The sequence below is a fragment of the Erithacus rubecula genome, assembly GCF_903797595.1.
Source record: "Erithacus rubecula genome assembly, chromosome: 8".
NCBI classification, from domain to species: Eukaryota; Metazoa; Chordata; class Aves; order Passeriformes; family Muscicapidae; genus Erithacus; species Erithacus rubecula.
In genome coordinates, this window is record NC_136659.1 from 27,743,197 (window position 1) to 27,762,522 (window position 19,326).

General features: G+C 40.0%; 1 protein-coding gene across 11 annotated transcripts in view; it reads left to right on the forward strand.

Annotated features, from left to right (window-relative positions):
• KALRN (kalirin RhoGEF kinase) overlaps positions 1 to 19,326 on the forward strand; it is a 457,536-nt gene that overhangs the window by 253,758 nt on the left and 184,452 nt on the right. For all 11 annotated transcript variants that reach the window (XM_079310809.1, XM_079310810.1, XM_079310805.1 and 8 more), the window contains exon 11: positions 12,183 to 12,374. In XM_079310809.1, coding sequence (XP_079166935.1) covers positions 12,183 to 12,374 — 192 coding nt within the window. The remainder of the gene's footprint in view (positions 1 to 12,182; positions 12,375 to 19,326) is intronic.

Below are 19,326 nucleotides of genomic sequence, written 5' to 3' on the forward strand. Positions count from 1 at the left end.
AGGCTTTTAAACTTTCTGGTCATTTTTCTCTGTGCTCTTCTTATTGACAGGCCAGTGGGTTATCAAACTGCACCTTATCGATTCCAGAAGATTAATTGCAGCAATGTCCAAGTCTCATTTGCAATGGTGGTGGAGTGGTATTCTTCAATTTCTTGTAGCTATTGATAACAGGGAGGCTCAAGGGGACAGGAGTGGCACTGAGAATTGTATCAGCATTTTTGCTTTGTGATTCTGTTCTAGTGCAGCAGCAGAAGATGCCCCAGGCTGTGCTGCTGCCTCTGGGCCAGCCAGTGATGGCTTTAGAAGAATGGCACAACTGGTTATGACATTGCTGCCAATCACAAATGTGCTGCTTTGCAGACACTGGTAAAAAGGAAATTTAATGTAGATTAAGCCAATATTGGGGATTTGTGTGCAGTAACAGAGCAAAAACAATTTTCAAGGACAGATTTTAAGTATTTGTTATCATTGTACAAATTTTCTGGAAATAGACTGAGTTCCATTGATCACTCTGCTGCACAAAATTTAGAACAAAATCACACTTCCAATTTCAGATAAATTGCTTATAATTAACTTGTTCTGAAGAGTGGAGAATCCAGTTTGATGACTTGACACTGCAGAGAAGCTGCTTGGCAGTGTGATTGTGCCTCTCTTCTTTCCCTATCATGGATCAGTAATTGTACAGATGAAGGATGTTCTCAGTCCCTCATCAGGTGTTTGAATTGACTAAAAACTACACTTGCATTATGAGAGTATTACAGAGGTTTTATACTGATTATATATAAATTGAAAGTATTCAACCATCTTTTTATTGCCTATAAACCTATTTTTAAAATTTATTTTCCTGTGCTAGTGTTCAGATCTCAATTTTCCCTGTATAAAAATAGTGCAACCTCAGTGGATTTACAGAGCTCTTCTGGAATTACAAGTGTGAATAGGGACAAAAATCCTAATGTGCATATAAATAATTCACTTGTTGATCCAGTGCTTGTAACCCAGCCATTAATCTTGCCCTCCATAGCTGTGGTCTGTGAGGTCTGGTTTTGCATAACTGAGTCCCAAGGAAGCACTGGTTTGTGTCATTATGGAAATGTCCTCTGGTTTGAGGCATTTAGGCACCTTTGTTTAGTGTCTGGTTCAGAGCACCACCACATGCAGAAACACAGAGCCCTCTCCTTTGCTGAGCTAGGGAGAGAAATTCTAAAGTTTCTAAGGTTGACATGAGAAAAGCAGGCAGAATCAGCCTTCTCATGTCTCTACATTTGAAATGAAACTTGTTTGGAGAGAAAGAAATTGCAGAATTTGCAATTCCACAATTTGCAAGAAGTCAGGAACTGAGACAGGAGGTGTCTCTGAACTGTCAGTGAGGGTGTGCACACGTGTTAGTTTAACATCACTGCCTGTTTTAGTATGCAGCTGATAGAATAGAAACCACGGTGTGCTCCAGAACAATGGCTCCTATTAGCACACAACTCCCATTTTTATCAGGCTGTTTTGAGCAATGCATGAGATCTTGTCAGTGCAGGTTTGTTTTTTGTGCAGCGTAGGTGAGTCTGTGATATTGGTGAGATCCACAGCTTTGCTGCAAGTAGAGAGCCAAGCCTGCTCTTGCCTCCTCTGGAGTAATGTCAGAGCTCAGTTCAGAAGTGCAAGGCATGAAGGGGTGGTTGGGACTCATTAATATCATGGAATGGGAGGTGCAGCCTTCATGTTAAATGTGTCAGCTGAAGCAAGAGCACTGTTGGGTGGAATGAAGGCTGTTTCTGCTTGGAGAGCACTGGGGTTTTGGCCTCTGCCTCCTGGTTATTTTGCTAGTGGCCAGGATTCATATTGACAACCAGAGCTTGGATTTGTCAATGCCCACATCTCAAAGCTGAGCACAGGAAGAATTGGAAACCTGCAGTGCTCCATAGTGGGGAAGGGTCTGGTACCATGTCAGTCTTATTTTCTGTTGTGTTCTTGGGTTTGTTTTAGGCTTAAAATAGGCCTAATTGAACCCTCTGTAAAATCAGAGGTAGGTGTTTGTTCCCACCCAAAAAGTGGCTCGGGTAAACACTACCAGTCAGGAATGCATTCACACCGTTTGTCCTTTGGGAAAAGGTAACCTTTCCTGACTCGGGGTGCAGAGCTGCTCCTCCCAGTTCCAGCCCCTTCCCAAAGGATTCCCAGTTCTGTTTGTGCCCCAGCAATCCCCTCAGTGGACACTGAGTGAGGGGCACTGCTCAGGCTCTGCTGCTCTGTCCTGCAGAGCAGTGGAACCATCAAAAGCTGAATGGGAGAGAAGCAGCCCCACAGCACAGCCAGGGCTGTGCAGCCACGCTGAAACACCACCCATCTCTCCTGAGTGTGCTCCCCTAGGGATGGGAATTGGGTCACTAGGTCATTTCACCAGTGCAAATTTAGCTTTTTATAGGCGCATGTAAATGTGGGACAGAAAAAAGAAATATATATATATGTATTTCAGACCACAGAACCCAATTTGTGTGCTAACATCAGGATGTGAAAAAAGGAGATTATTTTGGGATGAGAATGTTGGAAGGAATAGGACTTGCTGTTTGGACCTGTTAGACATGCCTCCAGGATGGGGTTTGGCACAGGGACAGCAGGCAGAGAGAGATCAAAAGACAACTCAAAGAGAATTTCTCTGATCTTTGCCTTTGTCTCATGTCGTGGCCAGTGTTATCCTTTGGGGGATGATTTGGGATTTTTGAAGGGGACTGGATAGGGAGAAGGAAGGGCTCAGAAACACTAAATAAAGAATACACTAGAAAGCAGTCAGGTTTTTTTAATAGCAAAAAATATGGCAGATGTTGACTATAGAGGCAGTATCTCATATGCCTGCAATATTCATGGAGATCTACTACTTGCCAAAAATCAGTACAGTTTATATCATGAACATTTCTGGTGGGAACGCCTCTGTACCAGATCTCTCACTGTAAGTAATTATTAAGATATATTTATCTCAGATCATGTGTGGCCCCCTAATAAGAGCCAGAAATAAAGCCATGATATCTTTCTAAATCTTTGTTTTACTTATGGATAAGCTGAATTGAATTTCATTTACACAGTAGAACACATTCTTAAAATGCACCCCACATGAGTGCTTTCTGGCCAACATGAAATGGTAGTTCCTGTCTGGAAAATCTCTAAAGTGTAGGAATAAGTCTGGTATAAAATAAATAAAATGGCCTGTTACTTCCAGGGTAGTGAAACCTTCTTCCATTTTTCCTCAATATTAGAATGCAATATATCTTCCTAGGTTTTATAGGAGACTTTAATCTTTTGAAGTTTTAGAGAAGTCCATCCTGCTTTGGTGGCACCTCTGAAGGACTAATTTGATGGGTAAGCCATACAGACAGTTCACATGTCAGGGAAGGAACGGTGATGAAAAATTGGTTTATAAATCTAATAAGATTCAGAGAATGGTTTCTACTCATTTGAAACAAATTCCAGTGTGTAAAGCATGACAGAGAGATGAATTAATGTTGACAGTGAAGGGATTCTGAATCCAAAGGGACCATCTTGCTGACCTGCTTCTAAAGATGCTCAGCTAGAACAAGGAGGTGAAGTAAAAAAGTTTCTTCAATTTTAATTGAAGCTGGGGGAGACTGTTTTATTATTGTAGATAGCAGAGGGGCATTCTCCATGCAATTGTCTGAGGTCCCAGAGAGCAGGGAGATGGGGATGGATGTTATCTGAGTGGTGGCAAGGTGATGTGTTACCATTCCTGCTCACAAAGCATTTTTAGAAACTTCCTTTTGCAAAATGGAAATTCCCAAATTGCAAACAGGACAGAAGTGTTGGTGTTTAATTCTGTGTGTTTGTTTCTGGCAGGCAGTGTACTGAAGTGTGAGGTTTATTCTGGAAAGATTCTGATTTTTTTTTTTTTTTAAGTGATGAATTTTAAAGAGATTCTTTGCTGCAAATTAAATTTAACAGGGACCCAGGAGAAAACCAAGGGGCTCCCTGCTTTCCTCTGAATCTTGAGGGAATACAGACAGGGCTAGGACATGGCACCACAAGATGTGATCCCCTCACTGAGAGCATCTCCTGCACCACTCCCACCTGGGCTGGTGCATGGGAGCTGATGCTATGCAGCATGTCAGAGAGGAAACCTGTATTTCAAAGGAGCAACAGCAAAAATTTAATTAAATCTCTGCACTCTTCTTCATGTAGCAGCAGTGCACTGACTGTGCTAAAAGGATGTGGCTTATCTTTCTCTGTATTTTTTTCTGCCAACAATCAGTTTGCTTGTCAGAGGTGGCCTTTCACTTATGGCAAAAAAAGAGTTCACTGCAAATCTGGAGGTCTTGTGATGCATTAATGGTACACTTACCTTTTTGCAGCAGCCTGTGTTGCCTTTTTGTCATATATTACCAGACAGAAATAATGATTTTTATGTGATATATATGTAGCACTGTGTACTCCAGACTAGTTGTCTGAATATTCAGCTGTGTGGGAATTCACAAGCTGAAAGATCAGGAAAATGAGGGTCAAAGTTTTTGCTAGATTTTCTTCCATTAAACATTATCTCATTTGATGAACAATCCCATACCACTCCAAATGGATTTCAGGAAAGGTGTTCTGACACCTTTCATGTGAACCTTTCAGGTGCTAACCTTCACATTAATGGAAATAAGGGCATAGCTGAGTCAGGCTGGTGGTGGTGGTGGGGGAAACAGAGAGAAAATGCTTTGCTGTCTTATTTAAAGTATTATAAAAAAGGTATTTCACAGAATTCACATTCTCACAAGTTGATTTCTGCTTTTGTTTTGAAGGCAACTGTGATTCAAGTTGTACTTGGTGCTGGTTTTCCCAGTGCTGCTGACAGTCCAAAGATTTTTAATACTGTCGTTGCTGTGTCTTTGAACTCTCCAAACCATGAGCATGATATTAAACCCAGAATGCCTGGAGTTATTTCAGTTCCAGAGACCAACCAGACTTGATAAAGCTGTCATGATTGCACTCGTGTCTGTAGGGCTCAGGAAAGATGTGATGTGAGCTTTTGGGACAGAAAACAATACCATGCCCTCCTGGATTGCTGCTCACCTTGGAGCTGCTCTATGTTTATTTCTCCACCTGCCTTCCCTTTTGCCCCTATCATAAAGAAGTTGCGGAGCTTTGCTGTGAACCACCTGGGTTTTTTGATGATATTAATAATTTAAGAAGTTTTCGAAAGGAGCTGCATTTCACTCCTGACAGTTTGCCTTCTTGTGCTTCCCTTGTCATTTCCACAAAAGAAAATGCTTTCCTCATTTTTGCTGAATTTCAAAGGCTCAGTTACCATCCAGTCACTTGAGCAGCTCTCAGTTGTGCACCCTGCAAGTTACTCAATTATGAAATTGGGCAGGATAATTCTGTTTTAGTGGTACACTCACTGTGCTGCTTAACACTGAGCAGTATGAGTTTGGTTTAATGTTTGGCACCAGAACTCCTGTTTTGTTGTCTTCCTTGTCCTTCTTTCCTTGCTGCTGCTCACTTTCACATTCCTGTTCCTGTACTAGGATGTTCACAAAGTGAAGGGAGCAAACTATTTTCATGTATATAACCAAGGATAAAACACTAGAACAAAACCCAGCCAATAATCATCCATTTCAGATATCTTCCCTAATTCTTATAGATCCTTGTAAAGGCCATAAAATATTGGAACACCAGGAGCATTTCATCATCTCATTTTAATATTCTCGTTGGATATGCTTTTACCAGAAGACCAGTAAGGTGGCAGATAATAAAAACTGAAATATCCTATAAACACAAAATGAGCCTGCATGTAGTTTGCTTTCCCAGCTGTGCACCTCTCTTGGTCTCAGGTTGACTCTGAAGATCCCTGAGAAGTGTAGATCTTTGCCAAGCAAGCTTTTGTTCTCTGTGTATTTGTACTGTGTACACACAGATGTGCATCTGTTTGACTTTATATACTTATTAATATTAGATGTGTGATTTTAAATGTAATTTAAAATATTTTTTCACTATATTTCACTGGCATGTCATTGAATAATGGTTGTGATCACACTGGAGTTAATTAGCATGATTGTGGTAGTGGAGTGTTTTCTACTTGATGTATGAGTGCCCTACTGATTGAGATGAACAATTGGTGGGATGAAATAACACCATAGCCAACTTTTTTTTTTTATTTAATCTAAAGTAAGCACTCAATATGAAATAGCACAAAGAGAAATTATTTTAGTTAATGTATTCCCAGCTATTAATTCTAATCTTGCTTATTTATTAGTTTGAAGGTATGGGGGTAGCTTTTAATAACTTTTTCTAGCATTTCAGCAGTTGATGTAATGTGTGTCACCCTTTTAAATTCAAATAATAAATTCATGTTATTTTGTATGTAAACTCTGAGGGAAAATGAAAGTAACAATACGTGGAAAAATATTTGGTTCTTCACAATGGTCAGTGAAGAATCTGAGTTGTATACACCTTGTCATTCCTGGGAATATTTCACATCTAATAAATACTGGAAAATGTCATATGCTTGTAATTAAAACATGCACATACAATATATTATACATAATATTTTATACAATTCACTGAAGTAATGGAATTACTGGAGGTGTAAAGTAGTCAGTATCAGTATGGTATCAGTGCAAGGAGAACTGGGGTGAAATTATGACAAGAAAAACTAAAGATGAATTGCCATATTTAAGGGAAGAACAGTCTGAGGAAGAAGGTGCTGATGGAAATTTCATTAGCCTGGATATTTTTTTAAGAGGTTTGTAGAAGTTTCCATTCTAGTGTATTGTGGGGAACAATCTTGTAGTGACAGAGCAAGTGGCTGTATTACCTCAGAGAAATGTTCTGTGTAAGTTCTGTGACTGTAATTCCTGGTAAGCCTGTTTTGAATTACAGCCATAGAGCACAAGTAAGAATATAAGTCTTGATTTGATTATGTGCAATTCAAATGGAATAAAATCACAACTTATATTAGATCATCATATGCACTTAGCCTTTGCCCTTCTTAAGGGAGGAGGAATTTGGACAAAGATGGATGCTTCCTTAAACCCCAGATTTATTTATCAAAGAAATGTTTCATTGTGGTCACTTATTTTAGCTTTAGAATATCAAGTTACTAGAGATATAATTCTTCACAAAGGCCTGACTGTGAGATCAGTTAACCTCAACAAATACTGGAGCTAATTTTAACAAAGTAGCTTGAGCAAAGAATCTGATAGCAGTAACTGAGCTTTGTAATAAAGGATAACAGTGGTTTATAAGGCTTGACAAGAACTGCAGAATCAGCTCCATAATTACAGTTTTGCCAATGTGAATGGTGCTGTAGTTTCTTTGGGCAGGAGTTCTACTTGCTGTCTATGCACAGAACAGGGACCAGTCCTCCAGAGTTCTTTCTTTAGCCCTTTGCCATTTTTTCTCTCCTGTAATCTTGGGGAGATGGTTAGAAGGCTGACCCAATTCTCCCTCAAGTCAGTAAAATCCTTTTTACTCTTTTCAGTAAGAGCTGGATCAGGCTTTGAACTTTGTCTCTACATCCCAACTTCCCAGCAGGAGTGCTGATACAGACATTTCATCTTTGGTACTGAAGAGCTGAGTCACAACTGCAAAGAACATAAAGGAGATATCACATCAGAGAAAGCCTAATAAGTCTCCTAAACTTCAGCCTGCAGGCATAATAGGGGATTCACATCACTCATCTTTAGTCAAGAACATCAGATCTAAGCTAGTCCTCTTACTCTCTCTAGCTGGTACTTCCTGGCCTCCAGATGCCATCTCTTCTTGCCTTTTCATGGTAAAACTCAGGTGACAAAGCTCTCTGAATCAATGCAAGGACCCTTTTCCTGGAGCTGCCTTGCACAGCCCCAGAGATAGATTAATACAGACTAGTGCTGCCTCATTCCCCTTATCTCAGCATCTACTTGGGAAATGAATTCTGGGGTATGCAGTTTGTGTTTGATGTGATCATGTATCTGATCCCCTGCTGTGTTCCCCCTCGTGTTCCTCCTGATGTTTACAACAAACACTTTTCTCTGGCTGATGGGGATGGCTCACAGCACTCTGGAGAACTTAGAGACAGTTACCATGAAAATCCCTCAAATAAAATAAACAGCTGTAAAATAGTGTACAGTAAACAGCTGTAAAACAGTGTACAGTGGCAGATTGTCCTGGAAAAACTTGTCCAGATTAAGGGCCTGAACTCTACCCTAGACACCATTAGACACAGCTATTTTCAAAGTAATCAGCCTAGAAAGATGCAGCAATAAACTAGTAACATGTGTAGTTCCTAGCAGTAGATAAAAACTACATGGAATAATTTTCTGTAAAAGCACATGGGCCAAAACCAAAATGCTGCACTAAATTGATTGATAACTTAAAAATGTGAGGAAGATGACAAAGAGATAGATAGATAGATAGATAGATAGATAGATAGATAGATAGATAGATAGATAGATAGATAGATAGATAGATAGATTTCCTTGTGTTTGCAGATTTCATTATTGAAATAGGTTATTATACAAAGCTTGGTCTACCAAGATTATTAAGAGATGTGAGGTGGAAGTTGGTTTTGTGCATGAAATGGTGCAGAAGTGTGGAATGCCAATTAGCAGTTCACTGAAAATTTCAAGTGTTTGCACATGACAGTTCTTTCATGGGTTAATACAATATTAAAAAAAAACGCCACACAAACCCAAAATTTCAGAAAGCATGTCATTTTATGACTGATGGATTTTTTTTTTTTCTGGATAACTTGTGCTATTATTGTTTTTGAGGAACTAATCTCCACAGATAAAGAAGAGAGATTCTATTTGGGATCTCTCTTCTGTAGAGATTAGTCATTTTTGGTGTCACCTTCCTCAGGATACTACAGAAAACCTGCTTCTGTCTGCATTTTGCAGAAAAGGGGAACCATGATTGTCCTTCTAGAAGCAAAAATTTGCTTCTGCAGTTGCATTAGATCTTACCTTTCAAAGTCTTGAATTGTAAAGCCAGTTTGTTGATGTGCCAGATGTCAGAAGGGCTGGGAATCCGAGCTAACCTCTTCTGATTGGGAATTGTGGGACAAGGAAGAATTTCATGCTTTTCTTCATTTTACAGCTTCATTCTCTCTTGGATTCTCTCCCTGCCTGATCCAGGGTTGTGTCACACCAAAAAAGTATAAAGTTCTTCAAAGAAATTAAATAGGGGTCTATATCCCAAAGAGCTTACTAACAAGAGAGCAAGCTCAGGATGAAAATGTAGGGAGCAGGGAAGCTGTGCAGCATTATAGCACCAACCAGGATGAAGTTCTCTAGTTCAAAAGTGCTTTGGTTCAATGCTTGAAGAGATATAGATGTACATGAAAATATTTGATATGTGTAACAATGTCTGGTATGATTTATGTGCACTTTAAGCAAACAGAAGAGAAGTAGAGCAAGCCCTCAGCAAATGAGTAACCTCTGGCTTATTTGGCCAGTGCTGTGTGTACATTTTGATAGCTGACAAGAGGGGATAGCCTTCTGATGAGCACATCAAGCTCAGGAGTTCAAGGAGAGGGTGGGTAACTCCTAAATGTGGCTGCTTATCTGAAATGTATCTAAATCTCTTAAATCTGCAGCAGTGAGCTGGAAATCTCTTAGCACCAGGCCTTCCTTTTAGAATGCCAGGAATATAACCATTAGTTGTTTTTCCTGTCATAAACTGCACATGTTTTTAAAATCCCACACTTACCTGTGACCTCAGTGAACAAAGATAGAAAAACAGGTGAAGAAAAGTGTCTCCATACTCAAAATGTGCTGTGTCCAAGCCTTTTGTGCATGACACATTTATTCAAACACATCCAAAATTAGGAATGCATTCTTCAGGGAAGCATCCCTGTATGCTGACAGTGCCTGTCACAGCCAAGGAAAACACTGAGTGTGGCTCCTTCCACACCCAGGCAGCTTTCCTGCAGAAAATCCCCTTTGCCTTGGGACAATGCAAAGGGGCTGCTACTTCTTTTATTGTCTGTGCAATGTTGAGGCCAGTCTGCATTCTTTCTCCCCCAAAGTCCAGGTTCCAGCCTGCAGCCTTTTCAGCAGTGTATTTACATCTGGTCGTTGTATCAGTGAACTCGTCTCATCCACAGGGAATTCAACATAGCTCTGCTGGAGTCAGTAAACTGCAATGGCTTTCAGCAGAGATGGACCTAAATGTCTTAGGGACAAATGCAACAAATCTGTGTCCATACTGTATTTCAAAAAAACTCTTTTGTGTCCCAAATCTGTGCCACAAGGACAGGGGGAAGGCATTTACTAGTGCAGTAAATAATACATATAAAAGCAGGAACAGTCTTCTGCTCTGGGAGCTGGACTGGTGTGTGAGCTGTTGTGGTGGTAATGTGTGAAAAATCCTGGAGTGGACTAGACTTTGAAAAATTGTGCTAGCTTTGGCATCTGCTCCAAATACTATTGGAAGAGGATCATTCAGAAAGGATACTGTTAAGTGAAACTGGACCCTAATTCCGATCACATTAAATGGAACATTTTTTACAAACTCTCAGCTAAAGAGGTTTCCAAAAAATTATTACTAAAACATAAAATTTTGCTGCTGTTAACAGCCTAACCATTATAGCAGTAGCCTGAAAGTGAGGGAATAAAAATTTACTATTGGTAACAAAACTGTCTCAAATATGTTCTTTGCAGTCCAACAGGAGAAATGCAAATACCGGATATTTATAGTCAGCCCTCAGAAACTGGGAAAATGAACAGTGAATGAGATGTTTTCTTTTTGCTTTTTATAACTGGAAATATTTTCCCCCATTAAACACTTGGAGGTCAATGCTCCATCTCTGTATTGAACATTTTCTCAAATAACAACTGTTGACTGCTGCAGGATATTATCTAAGTAGGAACAACATGGCTTGATTCATGGCTTTTATTTTTGACAGTATTAATGTAATGCTCAGAACTATGTGTGTGTCCACAGTGTTCAGAGGTATTTTGTGTATATGCATCAAGTTAATGCATTTTTAAACTGAGGAGGATTTTGTTAAGGAAGGTACTACAATTCTGCTATTGAAGCAGAGGTTAAAATTCCCAGTGGGAGCAGCCTCAAGCCAATGCCAAGAAGTTCTGAAGATCTAGCCCAGTAGTGGAAGCACCCTTAAGCTGATAACTTTGCCTCTCCTTATTTTTGTTAAGTGTTGAATACCAAAGAGCTATTGGCCTCATCTTGAGTGAAGAAAGCTTTTATATGATAGCAAGAGCTGTCTTTGTTTAGTTTGCTAAACAAAGCTGACTAAGGCATAGCTCCATGGTTCTGGAGAAGATGACTGCACTTACTTTCCATTTCTCCTGTTATTCATGAGACTCTCTGGTGTATTAGTTGAGTGGTGTTTTCCAAAGATGTGAAATAGAAAGGATGGGCAGGGAGTTTGAAACCTGAGGTAAGTTGGATGGAGTTCCCCTCACTTACTTGACAGTCTAGCACATTTTGGGTACATTTATTTGCTTCTGGGTTCTTCAATTCCCTCTCTATAAAATAGGAGTCATACACCTCGTATCATAAAGGCTGTGGCTGTGGCATAAACCTATTCAGGACAGTGCAGTGCTCAAATTCTTGTCTAATGCAGGGTAGGTACATGCCCTGGGCAAACTGGAAATGAGCATTGCATACTGGCAGCTGCAAGTAAATCACATGGACTCACTCCATCTAGAAATATGATGCAGAACCGTAGACAAGAGGAAAAAACCATAGAAGGAGCTTGAAGGACATGGTCTATCTCACAAAAGCCAGTAAAAGGCAAATATTTCTTGGGGCTAAGACATCTCTGGCTAGCATGGTTAATGCTGTAGTGTGAGAGCAGCTGGGAGGTCATTGCAGCAAGCTGGTGGCTGAGTGTCATGTGAGGCACTGTAGCCTTCTGAGCTGGTGAGTCCCACTTGCTTCATTGCATTATCTTTGAGAAATTGCAGGGAACTTGGAAATAAACAAATGGGAAGTCCTATTGCTGTGCCTGGCAGGATTGGGTTGGGGTGGTGTGTTTCAAATAAGAAATCATTTCATATGTACTCAGGCATTAGTCTATGTGGCTTTATACTTTCTCCTTTCACAGATGGCAATGCCACTAGGAAATACTGCTGTTGTTTTAAAACTCTGATAATCACTCACTTTCATGCCTTAAAGATAAACAGCCTCTTTCAGGGGTTTACTTGCCACAGCTGTATCACTCATCCTGTGTTTTTTGCTTTGTTTGCTGGTAGAATACATACACCAATGCAGACAAGCTCTTGGAGGCTGCAGAGCAGCTGGCTCAGACTGGGGAATGTGACCCTGAAGAGATCTATAAAGCAGCCCGGCATCTGGAAGTTCGGATCCAGGACTTTGTCCGCAGGGTGGAACAGAGGAAACTTCTCTTGGACATGTCAGTCTCCTTCCATACCCACACCAAAGAGGTAAGATGTGCATGAGGGAATTTTGCTATATATTGTAGAATGCTGCAAGAAGCTGTCTCTGAAAACTCAGATCACAGAGAAAAGGAGTTTTCACCACACAGGGCTGATATTATCCAGTTCATTTCATGCACAGGAGTAACTGTTGTAAAGAGGAAATACAATGTGAATGAAGCATATGAATGTTACAGCACACTAAAATATAGTGGTGCTTAATCACAACTAGAATGTATTGTTAGAAAGCAAGAATTCTCTTGTAAGAACGTGAGTTAATATTAACACTTTTGGTATAAACATACCAGCAGTATGATCCTCTGAGGATTCCATTTAAATGTGCTGTTAATTAATGTATCCAATATCATTATGTGTTACTAGAAATCTTACATTGTTTGATGAGGCAGACTTGACTTTTCAAAACAACTGCTAAAGAAAAAACAGCCACATACTGATACAGTGAATCAGTGAGGACCTGAATAAATGCTGTTTAGTGTAATTGAAAAATATCCAGAGATAAGACTGACTTGCCAGAGGAGATACAGTGGACAGGACATCAAATGGGAGGCCACTGGGGATGCAATTAAAGCATACTTCACATTTTCTGCAGTCCAAAGGCCATTCAGTGGTGAGTGAATTTTAAAGATAGGGTTTCTGCTGAGGGAGATGGAATTAGTCAGGATGGTTGTTTTCATGCTCTGCAACATCTGTTTGCAAAAGCATACTTGATCAGGAAGATACTCAGAGAAGCTCAAAGCTTTGCCTGTGCTTGTTGATGTTACAAACAAGTTGTGTGTATCAGGCTTCAGTGTGTTGGGGAGCCCCTGAAGTAGAAGGTACATCCATACACTTATTTATATGTGTATGGAAGATGGAATTTACAGCATGTACATTATAGCTGTTGGTACATAAAGTTTTTTCTTCTACATCCTGCTTCTGCAATATACTAAAATATAGTTAACTTTCAGCTTGTGGATAATACTGTTGTTCCCAGAGTTGCTCAAACACTTGCAAATATGCTGGTTTGCCACTGGGGAAACTTAATTGGTTATTTCCTCAGTAAAAATTATTTCATAACAGTTTCCTGCTGTGATTAACCTTGATTCACCTCTGCAGGTGATGACTAGTGAAAAAAAACGATAGTCACTGGTATTGTGTAGCCTAATTTGGCTTTGGGAAATAAAGCCTCCTTGTATGAAGTGATTGGGATTGCAGTGCATTATACTCTTGTTCTTCTTCAACAAGAGGGTTTGCCTGCTCTACACACCTGGTGTTAATAAACTCTGTTTTTTGTGAATAAAAATGCAGATGTATAAAAAAATCACACTTTTTAAAAATTATTTTAAAAACCAGTCTTTTTTGATAGCATCAATGCTGTTCTCTAGATGTTAAGAGTTAAGTCTTTTCCTCATTAATGTTTTCCCATGAGACAGGTTGGTTTTGTGATGCCTTTTTGCAAAGTTCAGCAATTAATTCATGTCATTTTTAAGGAGATCAACAGTAGACAGGCTCTGGGTGCCTCTCTCCTGTAAAGGTCCCCTCCAACCCAGACCATTCTATGATTCTGTGACTCCCTCCCCAGAGGCACAGCCAAGGGAGCTGGAGCATTGCTGGGGCAGCAGCAGAGTCAAGGTGGACACATCAGGAGTGTCCATCATGAGTTTAGTGTTTGTCTGCTGTGGGAATCCCCACAGACCAAGTGAAGCAACAAAAGACTGTTGGGGAGAATTGATACACAGGGCAAAAAGCCACAACAGCAGAGCCTTAACACATTTGTCTCTGTATTTGTCTTTTTATGCTGTAAGTAGATTGGCTTAGGTAGAAATGGGTCATTGCTCGGCCTTGCTTGGCCCTTCTTGTGTATTGTAAAATGGAAATGTAATTGCCATTCTTAATATGAACAATAAAGCAGGTAAATTTAATAATAACAGATCAATTTAAATCACAGCAGGTTTGAAGGCAAAGAATCCTTTTGCTGCAGCAGCAGTAAAGCAGTGAGAGATCTGAGCTCCAATCCTGGTATTTACCTGGAGCCATTCCAGTCCTGGTGCTCACACAGTCCTCCCTTGCCCTCCTCCTGCCAGGCTGGGCCTGAGGCTGCGCTTGTGTGACCATCCAAACCTCTCCTGGGATGTCTTGGAGTGAGGAGAAAGCACTTTGGTTGCCATGTTAACCTGTTCAACACCTGACATATTTCACATTATTCTAAAGTCGTTTTCACTTACTTAATAATACCCATCATTATTAATTGGATCCTTTGTAGTTCTTAAAACTATTTATTAAACTATGAACAACTCTTTCTCTTATGTCCTTGGAAATTAAAAAATATTCCCTTCATATTTTTTTGGCGCTCATGCAGGAAATTATGGCCTAGAGGCCATATTTTATCTAAGCTTCACAAATTCTCATTATTTCATGTTGTATTAATCTTTTGAGACAAAATGGTGAAAATTAAGTAGAAAGAATTGGTCTGACACTTGATCTGTTTTTGGAAATATTCTAAATGTCTTCCTGCAATGAACATATTTCTTGTGACAGTCTTCCTAGCACAGGTGAATTGTGTTTCTGATGTGGTAATTCCCGGGTGTGGATGAGTTCATTACTGTGGACTTTTCACTGCTTCACCTGTACTCTGCCTCCCTCTTCATCTCCACATGCAACTGCTCAGGTTCCCACCACCTGAGAAACTTTAAATTGCTCCTACTTTTTTCCTCCTGTCAAAGAAATGTTTCCTTTTGTAGTCAGTCTTCCTGTATTTTCTTCAGGACAATAGGTAGTGTTGAATTAGGGAGTCATTTAAATGTAGATATCCCCATGGGTAATGGAAGTTTAGAGTGGCTTTTTTTATATTACAGTAGACTTGAATCACTACTTATTCCATGTGAAAGCATTAAAGAGGATCCCTTCTGCTAAACACTGGCTGTTGAAGGAATATCAAAACCACAGTCAATTAACCATAACAACAATTTTGATGTTTTTTTTAAGTGACCTTATTGAACAATACATACAATAGGCTGAAATGAGGATTTTTTGCTGTGGTAATAACACTTCAGAGGCATAAACTGGAAGCAGTCCTGTAAGTGATTGTTGGTGCCATAACTGTTGAGTAATGTAGATGTCCTATTGCCATGCCTGTAAACAAGAATTTGTGTGTCCTACTGTCCTGCAGCATTCATCATGCTTTTCTAGTTTGTAGTCAATATTTTCATACACTTTTGGACCAAGGCACTTCTGATGGTATGAGCAGAAACCTGGTACAGTGGGAATCAAATCCAATTATCTTTATGGCAGGGTAAAGTTATAAATTATTATCACTGGGATAAATGCATTCAACAGACTCCTACCTGAATAATTTCTCTCAGGATTAAGTGTAATTGAATTTAGGTTCTTTCTTCAAATCTGAATCAATTATTGTCAGGATTGTCAGATCTTGCACTTTTATCACAAATCTCATGGTAGTTGATGTTTTTCTGTGAACTTTCAGCTTTAGGTTCAAATGATGATAGAGGACTCTTGGCTGGCATTTAATTTTGTTTAAAAGAGAATATTTTCTGAGCTTCCTGGAAAAGAGGTTGTAGGTGTCATAAAATCACACCCTGAAGACTCAAAACCCTCAAGGAACATAATAAAAACACCTTGCAATTCATTGTCTGAATCTTAATATTTTACTGTCTAGCAGTTTTGTACTTAAGGTTCTGCAGTGTACTTTACATTTCCAAATATGAAAATGTAGATTGGATAAAGCACTATGACCACTTCATTAAAGCCTTTTTAAATCCTCTTGCATAGTTAAGTGATGACTTAGGTTGTGTTACTTGTTGTATTGGTTGGTGATGCAGTTGCTAACTTAAGAATGAGATGGAACTTCACTAAATTTAGATCCATTTATACTATATGTGCCTTAACTAAACTATAAAACAGTTCTGCAATTGTTTCATAGTTCTTTGGGGCATGAAAAGCATGTCTTACCACCTCTAGGTTTCTCATTTCTCAATGGGCCTCAGATTACCAGTTCTGTGTTAAGTCCAGCATTTTAAAAATGGAGATGCAGAGAATTGTGTTTCAGACCATGTGCCCTGTGCTTTGCTGTTCTTTAGTGGGTCAGAAGAGCAGGATGATGAGGTGCTCAGTGCAGGCACTTCCATGTGCAACCTGCCATGTTTACCTGCCCACAGAATGGGGGATGAGTATTCTCAAAAAATATTTAATGTTGAGAAAAAGGAACTGCCAGATTCCTAACAGGTTACTATGAACATGTGCAAACTGGAACTTGGCAGAGGTCTTCTGAGTGACCAAATTTGGGAAAATGTTCACATGAATGACATAATGTGTATTCTTGACATCAAGGCCTGCAAAATTTCAAACCCTTGCTTAAAAGCATGGAGGGTCTGGAGCATCTCATTTGAGCAGAAATAAAACTAACACAGGCAAAGTACCTTTTTTGTCCCTTCCTCTCATTCTGGCCCTTTTACCTCAAAATTCATCAAGTTCAGCCTTAGGCAGACACCTGGTATGGAAAGTTTCACTCTGAAAATCTTGTCTGATAAGGCCATGAGAAAGTGAGAGCTAAGTCCTGGGCCACTGAGTGCCAGACAGCTTCCTGTATTATGACCTGTGTTATTTGTGGTCAGCAGGTCACCTTGGTCACCCACAGACATCAGTGGGGTTACTCAGCTGGGTGATGGAGTGGGTCTGCCCTATCAGTCAGCAAGGGTAACTGTTTCATTGCAGCCACTGCTGACTTAATTCTGCTTGGTGACCAAGACCTGTGAAATTAAATTTTCTCTGCTTGAGTTGCTGATTGTGATTAGGAGATCATTTCAGTGTAGATCACTAATTCTGACAGGGCTTGTTCTTCACTTTGAGGCAGAGCTGCTGGGATGCAGAAAGCTCATGGGACTGAGGTCAGCTGCTATTGACTCCCACCAGAAGAGTTGGCAGAATGTATCAGAGTTAATCATGGAGCAAACATGACAGTGGTTCTGGGATGTATCCTGTAATCCTGTCACTCACTGTGAATTGAAACAGGAATCAAAGTTAATGTTACTGAACTTAAAATTTTGTTGTTTGACTTTTACTGCTAATATTGACTTTCCAGAGCTTGATAATAAAGATTTGTGATGCTGGGGATTTCAGTTTAGCTACTCCACTTGCTGGCAACTTCTGGAAGTTCTGAAAAGGTCTTGTTCCCTGAACACGTCTTTGTCTAACACACTGCTTCTGTCCTGGACAGCACTTCTATTCCTTTTCTCATATTATGTCCAGATTTAAAAGAAATAGGAAAGCATAAAACATTAAAATGTCCCAAACTGTCTCACTCCACATAAAATATTCATTGAGTGGCCAATCCACACCCCAGCATTTTCAGTGTTAGAATGAAGCACTACATGCCTTGTTCAAAAGCTAGAAATTTTGTCCTTTACTAGAATAATATTGATAGCTGAAATAAATGCACAAGAGCATGCAAAATCAAACTTTGAAAGTATCTCTCCTCTCACAGCAGGGCTGTGAAACATCAAGTTTATGCCTCCTATTAGTGTGAGCATGATTTTTGCTGGGAGCTGAATCTGTGCAGTGGTGGTGCTGGATGGATGGTTGGAGTTAGTGATCTTAAAGGTCTTTTCCAACTTTAATGATTCTGTGATTCTAAGTAATTGCTGGTTTTTTGTGTTTGTTTGATATTTTTATGAAGTGCTCAGTTCCTAAATATTCTTCTATTCCCACCAGAGGTGAATTTGCAGGCAGGAATTAGTGGTAGAAGTGAACTGCCAGAGGTGCCCATGCAGTAATGTGTGTGCTCTCCCTTGGCTGGGTGGCAGATTCCTTGGGGAAGGCAAATCACCTGTCAGCTTATCATTCTGATAATTGTACCTGTGGGGAGGGCTCTGCTGCTATAAAAAGTGTTATTTTTGTGTGAGCTGTATCAAAGTACACTCTGGGTTATCAGCAATCACCCTCCAACTGCAGAGGGTGGACTGTGGCCTGGACCAAAATGCCAACATTCACCAGTCGTTAACTTTGGATTTTTTGCAGAGCTAAATTGTGTCTGTTAAGCTGTCAAAGATCTAGGGAACCAGGACAGCTGGGGTGGTACAGGGTGCCCTTCTTTCCTGTCCATTTGTTGCCCAGAAGCAAATTTTTTTCATGAAGGATTAAGTAGCTGAGAAAGAAAAGAACTGTGGTATTCTGGCAGCACATCCCGCTCTTGAGCAGGGGAGTTTGAAGCACAGCCAGACCACTAGTGAATAAAATTCTGCCATCTGTGATGGCAAAAGATTGGTAAAAGAGACAGAATCAAAGTAATGAGAATTAAATGCTTGTAAATGCAGCCACACTAACCAAATGTCAGGAAGTCAAACCTGTGCGTGGAAGAGAAGTTCTTTCCATCCTTCCACTCTGTGCCAGCCAAAGGATTCCTGTAGACTTCATTTAAGTTCATACTTTGTTATCCACTTTTTTCAGGCTTTTCACCAGCATTGTCACAGACCAGTGGCTCCACTCAAATATTTTCCTTGGCTTTTGAGGCCCTTGCATATGTTTTGCACGTTGCCTGTATGCCTCTCTCTCCAGATAACAGTGCTGCAGCTAAAAGGGAGTTTTATGAGCATCTTTAAACAGGATGTGCCAACTCTCATAAAACACTCTTCTATTGGACATATTTCTGCCCCTTCTGATTTCCTGAAGCTGAGCAAGATGTGCTTCTCCCAGTTCCAGTGTGTGGGCTTCAGTGCTGTGTACAAAGGCAATGGAGTGGCCAGCCAGTGCCTGCAATAATTTGTGTACTGAATAAATGTTCATCAAAGCCATACAGGTACACTCCTGTAATTCACTCATCACTCTAAAGACACGTTCTATCTCTCACCTGAAGTACAACTATGCACTAGGATTCTATTTAACTAGTTGAAAATAGTGTCAATGGAGTGGCTGAAGTCTATGGATGCAACAAGACTGACTGGTTAAA